This window comes from Pristiophorus japonicus, chromosome 22 (genome assembly GCF_044704955.1).
Source record: "Pristiophorus japonicus isolate sPriJap1 chromosome 22, sPriJap1.hap1, whole genome shotgun sequence".
NCBI classification, from domain to species: Eukaryota; Metazoa; Chordata; class Chondrichthyes; family Pristiophoridae; genus Pristiophorus; species Pristiophorus japonicus.
The window spans coordinates 70,489,783-70,504,532 of record NC_091998.1 but is presented as its reverse complement, the minus strand read 5'-3'; the positions used below and the strand labels follow the sequence as shown (position 1 = coordinate 70,504,532).

The window sequence follows — 14,750 nt, the reverse complement described above, 5'->3', positions numbered from 1 at the left end:
TGTAATGTGGGAAACGTAGTGGCCAATTTACACACCACAAGATCCCACAAGCATCAGTGTGATCATGACCAGGATAATCTGTTTAATGATGTTGATTGAGAGATGAATATTGGCCACGGAAACCAGGTAGAACTCCCCTGCTCTTCACAATAGCGCCATGAGATCTTTTACGTCCACCTGAGAGAGCAGATGGGGCCTCGGTTTAACGTCTCATCTGAAAGATGGCACCTCCGACAGTGTAACACTCCCTCAGTACTGCCCCTCCGAAAGAGCGGCACTCATTCAGTACTGCCCCTCCGACAGTGTGGCACTCTCTCAGTACTGCCCCTCCGACAGTGCAGTGCTCCCTCAGTACTGCCCCTCCGACAGTGTGGCACTCCCAGTACTGCCCCTCCGATAGTGCGGCACTCCCTCAGTACTGCCACTCCGACACTGCAGCGCTCCCTCAGTACTGCACAGGAGTGTTTGTTTGGAATGTGGGCTCAGGTCCCTGGAGTGGGACTGATACAGGGCTATGGGGTATTGTTGAAACTACAGTCTGGTGTTTTATTTGATCCGTTACCTTATTCTGACTCCATTTTGATTCTCTCCAGTATCTGCACATGAAATGGCCCCTGTTGGACGTACAGGCGGCTGGCTGCCTCAAGGACTCGCCATCTCCCGTGCACCTGGTGAGTAGCGGCAAACGATCCCGTGTCGGTGGGAGCAGCGAGCGATGTGATTGGCCTGCCCCGTCGGCGGGGGCAGCGAGCGATGTGATTGGCCTGCCCCGTCGGCGGGGGCAGCGAACGATGTGATTGGCCTGTCCCGTCGGTGGGAGCAGTGAGCGATGTGATTGGCCTGCCCCGTCGGCGGGAGCAGTGAGCGATGTAATTGGCCTGCCCCGTCGGCGGGCGCAGCGAATGATGTGATTGGCCTGTCCCGTCGGCGGGAGCAGTGAGCGATGTGATTGGCCTGCCCCGTCGGCGGGAGCAGCGAGCGATGTAATTGGCCTGCCCCGTTGGCAGGAGCAGCGAGCGATGTGATTGGCCTGCCCCGTCGGCGGGAGCAGCGAGCGATGTGATTGGCCTGCCCCGTCGGCGGGAGCAGCGAGCGATGTGATTGGCCTGCCCCGTCGGTGGGAGCAGCGAGCGATGTGATTCGCCTGCCCGTCGGTGGGAGCAGTGAGCGATGTGATTGGCCTGCCCCGTCAGCGGGAGCAGTGAGCGATGTGTTTGTCTGGAGCAGCCCATTCATTCCAGGGGGGAAGGATCCGGAGGAAAACTGTGGCCGACAGTTCGTGTGAGAAAGTGTGAGGTCATCCACTTTGGACCTAAGAAAGATAGATCAGAATATTTTTAAATAAGGTGAAGCTCGGAACTGTGGAGGAACAGAGATTTCAGGGTCCAAGTACAGAAATTACTCAAAGGCTAATGGAATGTTGGCCTTTATTGCAAGAGGGCTGGGATACAAAGGGGCAGGTGTTATGTTGCCGTTTATATAAAGCTCTGGTCAGACCACATCTGGAGTAACTGCGTCCAGCTCTGGGCACTGCACCAGAATATCACCAGGGTTAAAATGGCACCATTAAAGGGCTGAAAGAATTGCATAGACTCTGCCTGTGTTCCCTCGCGTTTCAAAGATTAAGGAGGGTTGTAATCGGGGTGTTTACGATGAAAGAATTTGATCGGATAAATTGAGGGAAAGTGTTTCCTCTGGTGGGGAAGTCCAGGACAAGGGGCAGAACCTTAAAATTGGAGCCCGGCCGTTCAGGGGTGATATGTGAAGGAGTGCGTCCTGACAAAGGGCCGTGGGAATCTGGAAACTCTCCCAGAAAGCTGCTGAGGCCGGGGGTCAATTGAAAATTTCAAAACTTAGGTTGATGTTTTTTTTAGGTAAGGGTATTGAAGGATACGGAATCAAGACGGGGAGATTGAGTTAAGATGCAGATCAGCTTCCCCTCTCTCTCTCTCCCTCCCCCACCGTAGGAACAGGAGGAGGCCATTTAGCCTCTTGATCCTGCTCCACCATTCAGTGAGCTGAGACTGACCTGTGGCCTTTGTCCCAGAGAGGGAGTGCAGCGAAGGTTCACCAGACTGATTCCTGGGATGGCGGGACTGTCTTGGGTCGACTAGGCCTGTATACGCTGGAGTTTAGAAGAATGAGAGGGGATCTCATTGAAACGTATAAAATTCTGACGGGGTTGGACAGACTGGATGCGGGAAGGATGTTTCCTCCGGGCTGGCAAGTCTAGAACAAGGGGTTACAGTCTCAGGATATGGGGGAGGAAATTTAGGACCGAGATGAGGAGAAATGTTTTCACTCAGAGGGTGATGAATCTGTGAAATTCTCTACCACAGAAGGGTGTGGAGGCCAAGTCACTGAATATATTTAAGAGGGCGATAGATAGATTTCTAGACACAAAAGGTATCAAGGGGTATGGGGAGAAAGCGGGAATATGGTGGTGTTATAGAGGATCAGCCATGATCATATTGAATGGTGCAGGCTCGAGGGGCTGAATGGCCTACTCCTGCTCCTATTTTCTATGTTTCTATGTTTATCTCTTTGCCCCTCGCAGGAGATCACATGGCTCTGGGTGGTGTGGACTGTAAAATGTTGCCTCTCTCTCGCCCCCCCCTTCTCTCTCGCCCCCCCTTCTCTCTCGCCCCCCCTCTCTCTCGCCCCCCCTCTCTCTCGCCCCCCCTCTCTCTCGCCCCCCCCTCTCTCTCGCCCGCCCTCCCTCTCGCCCGCCCTCTCTCTCGCCCCCCCTCTCTTTCGCCCCCCCCTCTCTTGCCCCCCTCTCTCTTGCCCCCCTCTCTCTCGCCCCCCTCTCTCTCTCGCCCGCCCCTCTCTCTCTCGCCCCCCCCTCTCTCTCTCGCCCCCCCTCTCTCTCTCGCCCCCCCCTCTCTCTCGCTCCCCCCTCTCTCTCGCCCCCCCCTCTCTCGCCCCCCCCCGCTCTCTCGCCCCCCCTCTCTCTCGCCCCCCCTCTCTCTCGCCCCCCCCTCTCTTTCGCCCCCCCCTCTCTTGCCCCCCCTCTCTCTCTCGCCCCCCCTCTCTCTCTAACCCCCCCTCTCTCTCTCGCCCCCCCTCTCTCTCTCGCCCCCCCTCTCTCTCGCCCCCCCCTCTCTCTCGCCCCCCCCTCTCTCTCTCGCCCCCCCCTCTCTCTCTCGCCCCCCCCTCTCTCTCTCGCCCCCCCTCTCTCTCTCGCCCCCCCTTTCTCTCTCGCCCCCCCCTCTCTCGCTCGCCTCCCCCCCTCTCTCGCCTCCCCCCCTCTCTCGCCCCCCCTCTCTCTCTCGCCCCCCTCTCTCTCTCTCGCCCCCCCTCTCTCTCTCGCCCCCCCTCTCTCTCTCGCCCCCCCTCTCTCTCTCGCCCCCCCTCTCTCTCTCGCCCCCCCTCTCTCTCTCGCCCCCCCCTCTCTCTCGCCCCCCCCTCTCTCTCTCGCCCCCCCCTCTCTCTCTCGCCCCCCCTCTCTCTCTCGCCCCCCCTCTCTCTCTCGCCCCCCCTTTCTCTCTCGCCCCCCCCTCTCTCGCTCGCCTCCCCCCCTCTCTCGCCCCCCCCCTCTCTCGCCCCCCCCCTCTCTCGCCCCCCCCCCCTCTCTCTCTCGCTCTCCCTGTTGGATTTACACAGAGCTGCCTTTAATTGGTTCCCGCAGGCTGGGATGATCAAGTGTGAGGGATTCTGGTTCATTTCCAGCTGTTGTTGATCTATGGAGTGGTGTTTATCATTCGTGTCTGTTGCTGCTTGTGAAGTGATTGGAGACCCTGTAGTCGACCTGTCGAACATTGGGCCTCTGCCCACTGCAAGATAGCAAAGAGAGAGGGTGATATAGAGGGATGGAGACAGAGGGGCTGGGTGGGAGCTGGGGGGAAGGGAGAGAGAGCTGATGGGAAAGGGAGAGGTGTTTCTGGTCAGTGGGCCGAGAGGTGACCTGACGTTGGGTACTTGCTGACTGCCGTTTCTTGTCCCTATTTGTGTCCTGCAGACTAACAGGTTGCCTTTGGTGCAGCATCCTCACCACATGCACCCGCTCACTCCCCTCATCACCTACAGCAACGAACACTTCTCGCCCGGGAATCCCCCGCCTCACCTGTCGCCCGACATTGACTCCAAGACCGGTGAGTCCGTTATTCCGCCTCCAGCTTTAGCTTTCCCGCAGCCCTGACGCCATCTTGATTCTCCACTTTCTTTCTCATTCTGGCAGGGCTCCCACGGGTCCCTCCGCACGTGGAGCTGGCTCCGTATTACCCGCTGTCTCCGGGCGCCGTGGGACAGATCGCTCACCCGCTGGGCTGGGTCATGCCGCCGTAAGTCGCTTTGTTACTTTGCATTTTTGCCTGCTGTCAGCAGCTATTTTGCCTTTGTCCCGTCGTCGGGGGTTGGAGTGATGGGTTGTATTGACTGCGATCATGTTCCACGCCCCCACTTGGGCACGCACCATCCCTCCAGGCAACCGGGGGGCGGGGGGGCGGTTATTGGGTCAAATCCAGGCTGACACTCCCAGTACAGTACTGAGGGAGTGTCGGAGGGGCAGTACTGAGGGAGCGGCGCACTGTCGGAGGGGCAGTACTGAGGGAGCGGCGCACTGTCGGAGGGGCAGTACTGAGGGAGCGGCGCACTGTCGGAGGGGCAGTACTGAGGGAGTGTCGGAGGGGCAGTACTGAGGGAGCGGTGCACTGTCGGAGGGACAGTACTGTGGGAGCGCCGTGGTGCCAGGGGGGGAAATGGGGGTCGGGGAGGGAATGGGGGTTGGGAGAGGAATGGGGGTTGTGGGAGTTAGGGAGTTGGGGATCGGTGGGGAATGAGGGAAGTGGGGGGTCGATGGGGAGTGGGGAGAATAGGAGTCGGGGGGTATGGGGGTCAGGGGAATGGGGGCCGCGGGAGAATGGGGGTCAGTGGGTAGTGAGGGTCGGGAGAGTGGGGGGAATGGGGGTCAGTGGGGGTGGGGGTCGGGAAGGGCGGTCGTGCTGGGGGTGGGGTGTGTGATTTATTGCCTCTGTCTCTGGCGTGATGCAGGCCTGGACTCTGGCCGCTCACTGATGTTGTTGTGTCCCAGGCAAAGTCCGCCACTTTACCCGATTGCAGCAGCAAGTTTCCGGCCTACCTACCACACCGCACTGGCTGTCAACGCCTCCATGTCCAGGTGGGTGCAAGGTTCTAGATTTTGTCTTTTACTTGTCAGTCCTCCACTCCAGCCGGTGAGTGCAGCTTTACTGTCCCCTGCGCACAGTGCGGGGAGAGTGTAGCTATACTGCCCCCTGCGCACAGTGCAGGGAGAGTGCTACCACTGAGCCTAGGCTGGCACCCGAGAATGTTGGAGAAATTAGAATCGGAGGACTGGGACCGAGAGCTGGAGGAGGTTTGGGTGGGTCGAGCCCATAGGGTGGGGTACCTGGAATGGGTGGGAATCAGCGAGGTGAGGAAGAGACGTTAAACCAGGCCCCGTCTGCTCTCTCAGGTGGATGTGAAAGAGCCTATTTTGGAGACGAGTCGGGGAGATCTCCCCCAAGGCAAGGATGCAGAGCTTTTAAAGCAAGAGCCAAGATGGTTTTGGGCTTCCCAAGTTTAGCTGGATGAAGTTCTGGCCAATCGAATGAGCGTCACACTGACCAACAGAAGACATTGTTTCTCTATCCTGTTCACGTACCTTCGTGACTGACCTCTCTTCTCTGGCAGGTTCTCTCCTCACATGGTCCCACCACCACACACGTTACAAGCAACTGGAATTCCTCATCCGGCTATAGTAACGACGGGCATCAAACAGGAGCGAAATCACAGCCAATCCAGCCCCAGCGATGCCTCGTAAGTACTGCCATTCCTTACTTGCTAAGATAAGTTTCTAAAGTTAAGCGGTAAATGGAATCATTTGCGCATTCTATCCATTGGCCCAGATTTGGGGGTTCATGGGTCAAGGGGGATGTTAAAGGTCAGATGTAAAAAAGGCTGAAGTCTCCGTTGCCATGATGGTGGCCATTCTCTGAAAGGAGGATTCTTTCCCTCCAATGGACTACCTGATACATTGGGTCCATTGGGATTCTGTACAATGGGAGTGAATGGGAAGGGGTTGGGTCCATTGGGATTCTGTACAATGGGAATGAATGGGAAGGGGTTGGGTCTATTGGGATTTTGTACAATGGGAATGAATGGGAAGGGGTTGGGTCCATTGGGATTTTGTACAATGGGAATGAATGGGAAGGGGTTCGGTCCATTGGGATTTTGTACAATGTGAATGAATGGGAAGGGGTTGGGTCCACTGGGATTGTGTACAATGGTAATGAATGGGAAGGGGTTGGGTCCATTGGGATTGTGTACAATGGGAGTGAATGGGAAGGGGTTGGGTCCATTGGGTTTCTGTACAATGGGAGTGAATGGGAAGGGTTGGGTCCATTGGGTTTCTGTACAATGGGAATGAATGGGAAGGGGTTGGGTCCATTGGGATTCTGTACAATGGGAGTGAATGGGAAGGGGTTGGGTCCATTAGGATTCTGTATAATGGGAGTGAATGGGAAGGGGTTGGGTCCATTGGGTTTCTGTACAATGTTCTTGTTCGTGCTCTGGTAAGTGAAGGAGAGTGTGCGGATCGAGATGAGTGCTGGAGGGGATGAGCTGGGTTTATGGATCCCTGGATGGAAGGTCCCTCCTTGCCTTGGCCTCCTCATCTTGATGCGCCCCTGTGTTTGTTTCAGGAAAGCCCTTGCGGTGAAGAAGGAGGACGAGAAGAGGAAGCCTCACATCAAAAAGCCGCTGAATGCGTTCATGTTGTACATGAAGGAGATGCGGGCTAAGGTTGTGGCAGAGTGCACACTGAAGGAAAGTGCCGCGATTAACCAGATCCTGGGGCGCAAGGTGAGTCATAGCCAGGGCCTCGTGGATCACAATGGGGGCTGGGCATGGAATCTGGTTGGATTTCCGACCAATGACAGTTGCCTACTGGCCCCTGGTCACTCCTACACATTATCACTTTTAAGATGTTTTACAATTAATTTTGTTTCCCTATCGTAAGTTGGAGACCGAGGGGAAATCGGAACGGGAAGTTTGGGCTGTGGTGGGTAGGGGATAAGTTTACTCAGTTGCTGTCCCATGTTGCAACACTCTTTCTGTACATTTTCAGCTCCCATATATTTTACAGTTTAAGATGCCTTGTGAATCTCGGTAAGCTTTCAGTAAAGTGCCCCGGGTAACACAACAACTGCTGTGTAAAATGATTAGATGCTTCTATAGGGTTGTTCTTTCACGCCCCCCCCCCCCCCCCCCCATCCCGGTAAACTGTAGACTTGCCTTGGGTTTAAAGTATGAAGCAACGGTGATATAATACACACAGTAATAGTAAGGATCCTCTGTGTTAGCCGTGGCCCAGTGGGTCTCTCTCTCGCCTCTGAGTCAGAAGGTTGTGGGTTCAAGTCCCACTCCAGAGACTAAAGCACAAAATCCAGGCCGACACTCCTGAAGGAGTGCTGCACTGTCGGAGGGGCAGTACGGGAATGCCCAAAGTGGAGGAAGAGCATCCGGGAGGACGCTGAGCACCTCGAATCGCGTCACCGAGTGCATGCAGAAATCAAGCGGAAGGAGCGTGCGGCAAACCAGTCCCACCCACCCGTTCCTTCAACCACTGTCTGCCCCAACTGTGACAGAAACTGTAATTCCTGCATTTGGACTGTTCCGTCACCTGAGAACTCACTTTGAGTGGAAACAAGTTTTCCTCGATTTCGACGGACTGCCTATGATGATGATGATGATGATGATGACTGGAACGGTAAGTTAGTGGTTAAGTTACGGGACCAGTAATCCAGAGGCCTGGACTAACAATCTGGAGACGTGAGTTCCAAACCCAACACGGCAGCTGGGAAAGTTAAATTCAGTTGATGAATAACACGCCAGTACCAGTAATAGTGACCATGAAACTATCGGATTATCGTAAAACCCATCTGATTCACTATTGTCCTTCAGGGAAGGAAATCTGCCACCCTTACCCGGTCTTGGCCTATCTGTGACTCCAGCCCCACAGCAATGTGGCTGACTATTAACCACCCCTGAAATGGCCCAGCGAGACACTCCGTTGTAACAAACCGCTACAAGAAACAATAATAAGAATGAAACTGGACGGACCACCGGGCATCGACCTCTGCACCGGCTCCGCACATGACAATGACACACCCAGCCCAGGCCACCCGGCAAAGCCCTCCTCGCCAACATTTGGGGACGTGCCACAATTGGGAGAGCTGCCCCACAGACTGGTCAAGCAACAGCCTGACATAGTCATACTCACAGAATGAGACCTTTCAGCCAATGTCCCAGACTCCTCCATCACCATCCCTGGGTATGTCCTGTCCCACTGGCAGGACAGACCCACAAGGGGTGGGAGCACAGTGGGATACAGTCGGGAGGGAGTGGCCCTGGGAGTACTCAACATTGACTCCAGACCCCATGAAGTCTCATGGCTTCAGGTCAAACATGGGCATGGAAACCTCCTGCTGATTACCACCTCCTGCCCTCCCTCAGCTGATGAATCAGTTCTCCTCCATGGTGAACACCACTTGAGAGTAGCAAGGGCACAGAATGTACTCTGGGTGGGGGACTTCAATGTCCATCACCAGGAGTGGCTCGGTAACACCACTACTGACCGAGCTGGCCAAGTCCTGAAGGACATAGCTGCCAGACTGGGCCTGCAGCAGGTGGTGAGAGAACCAACTCGAGGGAAAAACCTACTTGACCTCGTCCTCACCAATCTACCTGTCGCAGATGCATCTGTCCATGACAGCATTGGTAGCAGTGACCACCGCACAGTTATGGTGCAAATATAAGGCAGTAATAGTAGGGGATTTCAATTACCCTAATATTAGCTGGGATAGAATTAGTTTAGCTAGTATGTTGCAAGCCCAATAAGGGAGGGGGCAGTTCTGGACTTAGTTTTAGCGAATGAAGCTGAGCAAGTGGCCGGGGTATCAGTGGGAGAGTATTTTGGCGGTAGTGATCATAATTCAGTTAGATTTAGGGTAGTTGTGGAAAAGGACAAAGATAGACCAGGAATAAAAGTTCTCAATTGTGGGAAAGCCAATTTTACCAAGCTGAGATGTGATTTAGCCAAAGTGGACTGGAAACAGCTATTGGAAGGTAAACCAGTGTCAGAGCAGTCAAGGAGGGGGAAAGGGATAGACCGAGTAATTACTGGCCGGTCAGCCTAACCTCGGTGATGGGAAAATTATTGGAGAAAATTCTGAAGGACATTTAGAAAGACACGGATTAATCTGGGACAGTCAGCACGGATTTGTTAAGGGAAGGTCGTGTCTGACTAACTTGATTGATTTTTTGAGGAGGTAACCAGGAGGGTCGATGAGGGCAGTGTGTATGATGCATTGTATATGGATTTTAGCAAAGCTTTTGATAAGGTCCCACATGGCAGACTGGTCACAAAATTAAAATAGGATCCAGGGCTAAGTGGCAAGTTGGATCCAAAATTGGCTGAGTCAGGAAGCAAAGGGTAATGGTTGATGGGTGTTTTTGTGTCTGGACGGAGGTTTCCAGTGGGGTTCCACAGGGCTCAGTACTGGGTCCCTTGCTTTTTGTGGTATATATCAATGATATAGAGTTGAATGCAAGGGCTATGATTACAAAGTTTGCAGATGATACTAAAATCGGGCGTGTGGTTGATAATGAAGAAGAAAGCTGCGGACTGCAGGATGATATCGATCAACTGGTCAGGTGGGCAGAACAGTGGCAAATGGAATTTAATCCGGAGAAGGGAATACACATTAAATGGTAGGGCACTGAAGTGTAGAGGAACATATGGACCTTGGATTGCAGGTCCACAGATCCCTGAAGGTAGCAGATCAGGTGGATAAGGTGGTTAAAAAGGCATACAGAATGCTTGCCTTTATTGGCTGAGGCATAGAATACAAGAGCAGGGAGTTATGCTTGAACTGTATAAAACACTAGTTAGGCCACAGCTAGAGTACTGCATGCAGTTCTGGTCACCACATTACAGGAAAGATGTGATTGCACTCGAGAGGGTACAGAGATTTACGAGGATGTTGCCTGGACTGGAAAATTTTAACTATGAGGAAAGATTGGAGGGGCTGGAGTTGTTTTCTTTGGAACAGATGAGGCTGAGGGGAGATCTTATTGAGGTTTATAAAATTAGGAGGGGCCTAGATAGAGTGGATAGGAAGGGCCTAGTTTCCTTAACAGAGGGGTCAACAACCAGGGGGCATAGATTTAAATAATTGGTAGGAGGATTTGAGAGGATTCGAGGGGAAATTTCTTCACCCAGAGGGTGGTGGGGGTCTGGAACTCACTGCCTGAAAAGGTGGTGAAGGCAGAAACCCTCACCACATTTAAAAAGCACCTGGATGTGCACTCAAAACACCGTAACCTACAGGGCTACGGACCAAGAGCTGGAAAGTGGGATTAGGCTGGGTAGCTCTTTGTCAGCCGGCGTGGACACGATGAGCCGAAATGGCCTCCTTCGATGTTGTAAATTTAGTTGATTCTATGATTCTGCAGACGAAGTCCCGTCTTCATAATGAGGACACCCTTCACCGTGTTAGCACTACCACCGTGCTAAATGGGATAGATGCAGAACAGACCTAGCAGCTTAAAACTGGGCATCCATGAGGTACTGTGAGCCATCAGCAGCAGCAGAATTGTATTCCACCACAATCTGTAATCTCATGGCCCAGCATATCCCTCACTCTACCATTACCAGCAAACCAGGGAACCAACCCTGGCTCAATGAGGAGTGCAGAAGAGCATGCCAGGAGCAGCACCAGGTGTACCTAAAAATGAGGTACCAATTTGGGGAAGCTGCAACACAGGACTACATGCCTGCGAAACAGCGGAAGAAGCATAGTATAAACAGAGCTAAGCGATCCCACAATCAACAAATCAGAACAAAGCTCTGCATTCCTGCCACATTCAGTCGTGAATGGTGGTGGACCATTAAACAATTAATGGGAGGAGGAGGCTCCATGAATATCCCCATCCTCAATGATGGCGGAGCCCAGCACGCAAGTGCAGAAGACAAGACTGACGCGTTTGCAACCATTTTCAGTCAGAAGTGCCAAGTGGATGATCCATCTCGGCCTCCTCCTGAGGTCCCCACCATCACAGAAGCCAGTCTTCATCCTCTACGGCTGAGCGCACTGGATATAGCAAAGGCTATAGGACCTGACAACATTCCGGCTCTCGTGCTGAAGACTTGTGCTCCAGAACTAGCCGTGCCTCTAGCCAAGCTGTTCCAGTACAACTACAACACTGGCATCTACCCGACAATGTGGAAAACTGCTAGGTCTGTTCTGCACAAAAAGCAGGACAAATCCAATCCAGCCAATTACCGCCCCATCAGTCTACTCTCAATCATCAGCAAAGTGGTGGAAGGTGCTGTCGACAGTGCTATCAAGGAGCAACCTGCTCACCAATAACCTGCTCACCGATAACCTGCTCACCAATGCCTAGTTTGGGTTCCGCCAGGACCATTCGGCTCCAGACCTCATTACAGCCTTTGTCCAAACTTGCACAAAAGAGCTGAATTCCAGAGGTGTGGTGAAAGTGACTGCCCTCGACATCAAGGCAGCATTTGACCATGGCACCAAGGAGCGCCAGTAAAACTCAAGTCAATGGGAATCGAGGGGAAATGTCTCCTTGGCTGGAGTCATACCGAACACAAAGAAAGGTGGTTGTTGGAGGTCAATCATTCCAGCCCAAAGACATTGCTGTAGGAGTTCCTCAGGGCAGTGTCCTAGGCCCAACCATCTTCAGCTGCTTCATCAATGACCTTCCCTCCATCAGAATGGGGATGTTTACTGATGATTGCAGTGTTCAGTTCCATTCACAACTCCTTGGAAAATGAAGCAGTCCATGCCCACATGCAGCAAGACCTGGACAACATTCAGGCTTGGGCTGATAAGTGGCAAGTAACATTTGCATCATACAAGTGCCAGGCAATGACTATCTCCAACAAGGGAGAGTCTAACCACCTCCCCACACGTTCAACGGCATTACCATCGCCAAATCCCTCACCATCAGCAGCCTGGGAGTCAACATTGACCAGAAGCCTAACTGGACCAGCCATATAAATACTGTGGCTACAAGAGCAGGTCAGAGGCTGGGTATTCTGCAGCGAGTGTCTTGCCTCCTGACTCTCCAAAGCCTTTCAAGAGTGTGATGGAATACGCTCCACTTGCCTGGATGAGTTGCTGCTCCAGCAACACTCAAGAAGCTCGACACCATCCAGGACAAAGCAGCCGCTTGATCGGCCCCCCATCCACCACCTTCAACATTCACTCCCTCCACCACTGGCGCACCGTGGCTGCAGTGTGTACCATCTGCAAGATGCACTGCAGCAACTCACCAAGGCTTCTTCGGCAGCACTTCTTTAAGTGCATGAGAACACCACCACCTCCAAGTTCCCCTCCCAGTCACACACCATCCTGACTGGGAAATATATCGTCCGTTCCTTCATTGTCGTTGGATCACAATCCTGGAACTCCCTCCCTAACAGCACTGTGGGAGCACCTTCACACAGACTGCAGCGGTTCAAGAATGCGGCTCACCACCACCTTCTCAAGGGGCAATTAGGGATGGACAATAAATACAGTCCCTGCCAGTGACACCCACATACCGGAACAAATATATATTTTTTTTAAGTATTGAGGGAGTGCTGCACTGTCGGAGGGGCAAGACTGAGGGAGTGCTGTACCATCGGAGGGGCAGGACTGAGGGAGGGACATCATTGAGAGAGCACTGCACTGAGACTTTTGGATGAGATGTTAAACTAAGGCATTTAAAGAAGAGATAGAGTGCTCTCCCATCTTAGCTAAGATTTATCCCTCAACCAAAATCATTGAGATGCCCACATATTCCACCCCTCTCCCTGGCGTTTTTTTGGATGCATGGCCCCTTTGATGGGCTGCACAGGTGAAATTTCACATTTAAGGAGCCGGTCCCAGGCTGCGCTGGACTGGTAGACACCTTGTAGACCACAAGGCTACACAACTAGAGGGACCATTGCTTCCTGGCAACTTTCTGAGGCTGAACCCAACTGTTTGCAACCTTAACGTGCTATTTGACACTGAGCTGAGCCTCTGACCCCATGTCCTCTCCATCACCAAGACCACCTCCATAACATCGCCTGACTCTGTCCTTGCCTCCGATCATCTCCAGCTGAAACCCTCATTCATGCCTTTGTTACCTCTGGACGTGACTATTCCACGCTCTCCTATCCGGCCTCCCACCTTGCACCTTCCATAAACTGAGCTCATCCAAAACTCTGCTGTCCGTATTCGAACTCGCACTAAGTCCCTTTCAGGCTGTGCTCGCCGATCTACATTGGCTCCCAGTCTGGCAACGCCTCCATTTTAAAATTCTCATTCTTGTTTTCAAATCCCTCCTTAGCCTCGCTGCTCCCTATCTCTGCAATCTCCTCCAGCCCAGAACCCTCCCAGATCTCTGCGCTCCTCCAATTCTGGCCTCTTGCCCATCCCCCGATTTAATTCCCCCACCATTGGCGGCGGTGCCTTTGGCTGCCTGAGCCCCAAGCTCTGGAACTCCCTCTCTAAACCTCTCCATGTCGTTACCTCTCATTAAAAGCTATCTCTTTGACCAAGCTTTTGGTCACTTGTCCGAATATTTTGATGGCTCGGTGTCAAATTTTGTTTGATAATCACTTCTGCGAAGCACATTGGGACATTTTACGACATTAAAGGCACTATATAAATGCAAGTTGTTGTTACGTTTGTATTTCGTTTGAACTTGGGGCAGGTTTCTGACTGCAGCTGGTCTTAGTACACCAGTCTGTGTTAATTGGAAGTCGCCTTGTATCATGGGTGTGGCATGCTGGGCCCAGACTGCACCTGTACTGGGGGGGGAGAGGGGTGGGGGCGGGAGTGAACGGATGGAGACCGATTTGTGTGCTTTTCCTGGTGAACTGTCTCGTTGTGTCCCCTGACAGTGGCACGCTTTAACCAGAGAGGAGCAGTCAAAATATTACGAGCTTGCGAGGAAAGAACGGCAACTCCACTCTCAGCTGTATCCAGGATGGTCGGCAAGGGACAATTATGTGAGTATCCAGCTCGTGCTCCCCCCCCCCCCCCCCTCGCCGTTCCCCCTTTGTTGTGTATGCAATAACTCAATAGACTGAACACTGTAAACTAACACAGGTACAAACCTGGCTCTGCTTTATTAGGGCCCAAAGTGATTACATTACAAGATGGCTGGCCTTTTATACCTGGGCCACACACACGTGCGTACAGCCCAATGACCTCCGACAGTGACGACATCTGGTGGCTAGTAAACCCAAGCCTACATACATGAAAATATCCCCCTTTAAGATATTAGTAACAGTCTTTTTACAAATTGAGATGGTCCGGGGCTTTCTGCTCCCGAGTTGATCGTCTCAGTTCAACTCCAGCCTTGGGCGAGTGTTCTGAGTCTGTTATGACTGGGGGCTGGGGCCGATCTGATGGGAGTGGCAATGACCATGTCAGTGATTGAAAGTCCAGATTTATTGATGACAGCGGAGTCCTCTGATGACTGAGGGGAGGTTGGTTGGTCACTGATTGTGTCTTCCTCAGACTGTTCCGGTTCATCCGTGTGCCACAGCTTTATCTGATCGACATGTTTCCTGCATGTCTGCCCATTCTTGAGCTTGACGATAAACACTCTGTTACCCTCCTTGGTCGTAACAGTACCGGCGATCCACTTGGGACCTTGACCATAATTCAGTACATACACAGGATCATTGATAGAAATATCGCGTGACATAGCAGCGCGATCATGAT

At 52.9% G+C, this 14,750-nt stretch overlaps 1 protein-coding gene across 1 annotated transcript in view; it reads left to right on the top strand.

The window, feature by feature from the left end:
* Positions 1-598: 598 nt before the first annotated feature.
* The window catches only part of LOC139234807 (transcription factor 7-like 1), a 35,899-nt gene continuing 21,747 nt past the window's right edge, over positions 599-14,750 (top strand). The window contains exons 1-7 of the mRNA XM_070865502.1: positions 599-671; positions 3,962-4,094; positions 4,181-4,283; positions 5,033-5,119; positions 5,653-5,778; positions 6,663-6,822; positions 13,922-14,029. Coding sequence (XP_070721603.1) covers positions 603-671; positions 3,962-4,094; positions 4,181-4,283; positions 5,033-5,119; positions 5,653-5,778; positions 6,663-6,822; positions 13,922-14,029 — 786 coding nt within the window. The 5' untranslated portion in view covers positions 599-602. The remainder of the gene's footprint in view (positions 672-3,961; positions 4,095-4,180; positions 4,284-5,032; positions 5,120-5,652; positions 5,779-6,662; positions 6,823-13,921; positions 14,030-14,750) is intronic.